At 35.5% G+C, this 5,823-nt stretch overlaps 1 protein-coding gene across 1 annotated transcript; it reads right to left on the bottom strand.

The window, feature by feature from the left end:
* Positions 1-202: 202 nt before the first annotated feature.
* On the bottom strand, positions 203-4,595 carry LOC129891635 (receptor kinase-like protein Xa21). Its single transcript, XM_055967050.1, has 2 exons — positions 1,338-4,595; positions 203-703 (listed from the first exon to the last, which is right to left on the bottom strand). Exons 1-2 carry the CDS (start codon positions 4,333-4,335, stop codon positions 360-362), a joined length of 3,342 nt encoding a protein of 1,113 aa, XP_055823025.1. The 5' UTR covers positions 4,336-4,595; the 3' UTR covers positions 203-359.
* Between the last annotated feature and the right edge of the window lie 1,228 nt (positions 4,596-5,823).

Here is a 5,823-nt window from a genome sequence, read left to right on the forward strand (position 1 = left end):
CTAATTAGTGAACCGAAAACCAAATCAAAACTAATTCTCTATTCCTAAGACTCAAAGTTGAAACCTTCAGTTGAAGAAAAGGAATCCCATAGGCATAGAGTAGAAAGGGAGAAAAAAAGCCCAAAAGGTTCAATTGGCCGAAATAATTTTTTAGATCGCAAATTTATTGACATCAAATTTATAAAACGAACTTAACTACCCGTCCAAAAAAAAAAGACAAACCGATAAATATATGATATATGATAGTTAGGATACAATATATGTATATTGACTACCAAGTAGTAACAACAAATATTTTTGATCGAGCGGTCAAATATGTAACTTCCTTGTAAATAAACAAAAGTTAACAAATTTCACTCTTAAGGTTTTTTCTTTTTTGTCTCAAAGAAGAGGCCCTCTTTAATTTTGCCAAGTCTATTCACAACATCTTTCATATTTATCCTCTCTTCTTGTCTTTCTTTTGTACATTCCAAAGCCAACTCCATCATACTAAATATGCAAATCTCATTTTCTCCTAAGAAAATATTTTCATCAACAATTGTCTTCAAAGAACTTGGAAATGATTCACTTACCCATTGCCTCAAGTTCATGTTTTCATTGAAAAAATCATTTGTTGGTCTTCTTCTTGTCAATATCTCTATTAACATTATGCCGTAACTATAAACATCACCACTCGTGGACACTATTCCCTCCGAGCCATACTCTAAAAACACACAAAGGAAAAGCAAATTAATATGTTATAACGAGTTAAACATAGTGATAGTGTAAAAAGCTTCTCTATTATCAGTACATATAAGTTAAGTCAGGTTGATTCTACCCTAGTCGATAAGGGGTGGAATTTTTCTTAGTTCAAGTGATTTATTGAGTGGGGCACCAATAGCACATGAAGGATAAGCACATGTTTCAGGGGACAATATAAAAGTGGATCCGATCTATTAAAAAAATAACTCTCAACACAAAATACTAAGCTAGAATTTATCAAGATCAATAGGAAGCTAGGAATCTATTGACAGAGTTCATGCCACGACAATCTATATGGAAGGGCAGTTTAATTGATACAACCAATAATCTTTCTTGTCCTTCTACTTGAGGTTAAGGGGCAAAGAGAAGCCCTTTTGCTATTGAGAAAGCGAACGGTCAGCGCAAAGGTTCAAGACTTACCCGAGCGTTAGTGAAGCTAGATTCTCATAGTGAAGTGCTTAGTAGCACCGAATTCACCTTAATTGACTAATATTCTATTTTTTAGATAGAAGAATGACCGAAAATATGCCATAGTAGGAAGAGTAGGTGTATGTAAAAATATATGATAAAAAATTAGTCAGAGAAGAATTGTTTACCTGGTGCAATGTAGCCAATAGTGCCCAATGTGTTAGTTTGTGCCATGGACTTGTTTTGAGCTAGAATCTTCGAAATGCCAAAATCACTAACATGTGCCACTATGTCACCATCTAATAAAACATTTTCAGGCTTCAAGTCACAATGGACTATAGGTGTATCATAACCATAGTGAAGATATTCCAATGCCACTGCAACATCAAGCATTATGTTAAGTCTTTGTAACATGTCTAAGACTTGATGTTCCTTACCATACAACCAATTTTCAAGGCTTCCATTTGGCATATACTCGAGAACGATGGCTCTAACGTATTGATTGGAACATGTAGTGATCACCTTGACAAGGTTTCTATGCTTGATGCTTCTCATCACTTGACATTCGGTATCAAACCTCTTGCATCCTTCCTCATTTTGCAGATTTAGAACCTTTATCGCGACCGTAGTTCCATTAGCTATTATGCCCTTGTAAACAGAACCAGAACCTCCCGAACCAATCATGTTAGAGTCACTGAAACTATCTGTTGCTTGTTGAAGCTCCCGGTATGAGATCAACTGGTGTGTTGTCATTTCTGGTAACTCTTCATGGTCTTGAAGTTTCGTTCTTCTTGATCTTCGCTTAATCCAGACGAAAAGAACAACAAATATGAGGAAAAATGATGCAATCACAGGAATGACAACAAGTAGCACATGTTTCCTAGACTTTGATCGTTTCGTTGCACTATTCGTAGCACATTGAGAAACTTCTGATAAAGGTTTTCCACATAAACCTCTATTTCCAACAAAAGATTGAGGAAAAGATTTTGCAAACACATCACTAGTAGGTATTTCACCTTCTAAATGGTTGTAGGAGAGATTGATTTCTTTAAGGAACTGAAGTTTTTCTAAGGACTTTGGGATGTTTCCTGATAACTCATTTGAAGATAAATCCAAGAATTCCAAGCCTAACAAACTGCCAAATGATGACGGAATTGCACTCCGAAATGAGTTGTTTGACAGTGAAAGATAACTCAGGCTTACGAGGTTTCCAAATGTACTTGGAATCACACCGGAAAGTTGATTGCTTGAAAGATCTATACCTTCAATACCTTTCAATTTTCCAATGTCAACAGGAAGTTCCCCTTGTATCGAATTTCGTGTCAGGTTTAGAAAAATCAGGCTATCCATTTCCCATAGACTTGTAGGTAGGCTTGAGGTGAACTTATTGAAGCCAAATGAAAGCCTTTGCAGCCTAGTGAGTTTTCCAATGCAACTCGGAATAGCTCCAGAGAGCTCGTTTTCGTCTAGAAATGTGTCTCCCAAATTTACCAAGTCACATATTTCCTCTGGAATTGAACCTTGTAGCTTGTTTTTTCTTAGATAAAGCCTCTGAAGTTGCTTTAGCTCGCCAATCTCTGGTGGAATGGTTCCTGTCAATTGGTTATCGCTCAAGATTAGCGATAACATGCTGCTCATGTTGCCTACTCCTCTTGGAATTTGTCCATTGATCTGACCATTCTCTATGTTGAACATTTCTATAGTAGACGAAAGATTGCTAATTGAATCAGGCAAGACGCCATTCAAGGGGTTATTAGCCAATATCAGAAATTGCAGCATCCTACAATCCACCAAAGAATTCAAGAATCCAAGCTCTTGTTGTCCTGGTTCATTTGTAAGCTGATTGGCACCAAGATTCAAGAACTCGAGCTGGCGTAGATTTCCCAAATTACTTGGCACTATGCCTGTGAAAAAGTTATAGGCCAACTCCAGCTCAATAAGGTTGGAAGAATTTGTTATGTACAATGGGATTTCTCCTTCAAGTTGATTATCTGGCAAGAAAATTCCTTTAAGGTTTGGAAGTTGAAGGCCAAGAGTGGTTGGAATTCGCCCTGAGAGATTGTTGTCAGTGAAAGCAATGTACTCCAAGGAAGATATGTTGAAGATAGATTCTGGTATTTCACCAGTTAGATCATTGAAATCAAATCCCAACATCTTCAAGTTTGGTAAATTTCCCAATTCTTGAGGAATTTTACCACCTATATGGTTGTTCACACAACCAAGGGATTCCAAGGTGGAAATATTAGTCACTGAAAGTGGAATTGTACCACTTATTTCATTTTGAGACACATAAAAACTTTCAAGCTTTGCTAAACAACCAATATTTCTTGGAATTTGACCTGTTAAATTGTTGTAAGACAGAACAAGAGTTCTTAACTCACTGAATTGGCATAGTCTTGAAGGAATCTCACCGATGATTCGATTATGACTAAGGTCTATAACTTCAAGATTCATCAGACCCTTTGCTTCATTAACCAAGAATGAACCAGAAAGACTATTGTTAACCAAATACACAGCACGTAACGACGATATGCTGAAAATTGATGCAGGAATTGAACCTGAAAGCTGATTATGTGACAAATCCAATTCTACAAGTTGGCTTAGATTTCCAATCTCAGTTGGAATTTTACCACTAAATCTGTTTCCATCTAACCTCAATCTCTTCAACTTAGTGATGTTACCAACAAAAGGATGAATAGTACCATTTAAAACATTTCCAGCAAGATTCAAGATTCTAAGTTGTGATGAATTGTACCTCAGATTCTTGAATAGACTTTGAGGAACAGTTCCTTCTAGCTGATTGTTGTGAACATCAATGACTTCCAAAAGAGGCAAATTTCCAAGTTCAAGAGGAAGAGTGTCATGAAAAATGTTGTTACTAAGATTAAGCATAGTAAGAAATGACAAGTTGGCTATTGATGGTGAAACTTTGCCTTCAAGATTCATGTTTGGTAGAGTTAAAGCCATGACCCTTTGGTTTTGTGGACTACAAGTGACACCAAACCAAGAGCAAAATGAAGTATTTGTGGTCCAATTCTTGGAAAGGAAGGAAGAGTTATTTGTAATGAGTTGCTTAAAAGATAACAAAGCTTCCATGTCTGTCTCATTTGTGGAAGTTGCATATAGGGAAAAAATGGATTCTTGAAATATTAATAGAATAAGGAAAAGAACATAACTTTTCTCCATCTTTGTTTGCTTTGAGAAGGAAGATTTGTAGTCTTGACAGGATTTTTTCTGCAAGAAATCTGTAATTTGAATTGAGCAAAGATATACTATTCGAATTACAAGCAACAAACAAAAATAAGAAGAGGCTATTGTTAAAGGAGGCTAGTGTCTCTTTGGAAATAGTATACTTATTTCAATTTGTATAATAATCAAAACAATTTGCAATACTTGCTATGGTCTTTTTTCCAATGGGTATCTAGAAGATTTTGTGAGATGTTCATGTTTGACCAAAGATTATAAACTCCTATTTAACTGTGAACATTAATCAGTCAAATGCATGAACCAAGCAAATATATCAAAATTCAAGATGGTAAAAATGGTGTAATAGTCAATACTACTGTACTCTTTACAAATTAAAATTTCCAATTCTTGATGTACTTTTTAGGGATAAATATCTGAAGTAATCTTTAACTGTTAAACAACAAATATGCAAGTGGATTGTCCACTTCAATTATTTTATCTTTTATATGGGGCCCACTTATCCATCGCTTGATTTCTTTCACTACTATAAATATGCCCAATTGCAATGTAAAATACAGAGATAGTGAACACAATACATATACGCTTTCATCTTTCTTTCTTCTGCTCTTCCTTCTCTTCTTTTATTCTCTCCATTTTTCTTTGCTAAATATAGTTTATTTTTATAACACGTTATCAGCACGAGACTTCGGCTATTTTTTTTAAGGTAACAAAAAGCGGTAAGAGTTTCATTAAAAAGCGATAAGAATTTCACTTAATTTTATTTTCATAAAATGGCAAATATTTTCAAACTTGAATTTACTACTCTTGATATCTCTGGAAAAGGCTACTCATCATGGGCACTTGATGTCGAAATTCATTTAGAATCAATGGGTCTAGCAGACACCATTAAAGATGACAATACGGCATCCAATCAAGACCGTGCTAAAGCCATGATATTTCTCCGCCACCATCTTGACGAGAGGCTAAAATTACAATATCTCACATTAAAAGACCCCCTTAAATTGTGAAAAAAATTAAAAGAAAGATATGACCACCTGAAGTTGGTCATGCTTCCACAAGCTTGTCATGATTGGCTAAATATGAGATTAATGGATTTCAAAAATATAACTGAATATAATTTTGCTCTGTTTAGAATTATAGCTCAGTTAAATTTATGCGGAAAAGAGATCACTGAGCAAGATAAACTTGAAAAGACATACTCCACATTCCACCCGCGAATATGCTCCTACAGCAGCAATATCGCGAAAAAAAATTTAAAAAATATTCTGAATTACTTTTTCACTTTTTGATTGCTGAACGCCACAATGAACTATTAATGAAAAATCATGATAGTCGGCCCGTTGGTTCTTTGTCACTCCCTGAAGTGAATCAGGCAAATTATAACCAACGAGAAAGAGGTCATGGCCCCAGTCGTGGTCGTGGTCGTGGTCAAAGAAGAAATTTTAATCATGATACTCGGCTGGCACC

This window comes from Solanum dulcamara, chromosome 6 (genome assembly GCF_947179165.1).
Source record: "Solanum dulcamara chromosome 6, daSolDulc1.2, whole genome shotgun sequence".
Lineage (NCBI taxonomy): Eukaryota > Viridiplantae > Streptophyta > Magnoliopsida > Solanales > Solanaceae > Solanum > Solanum dulcamara.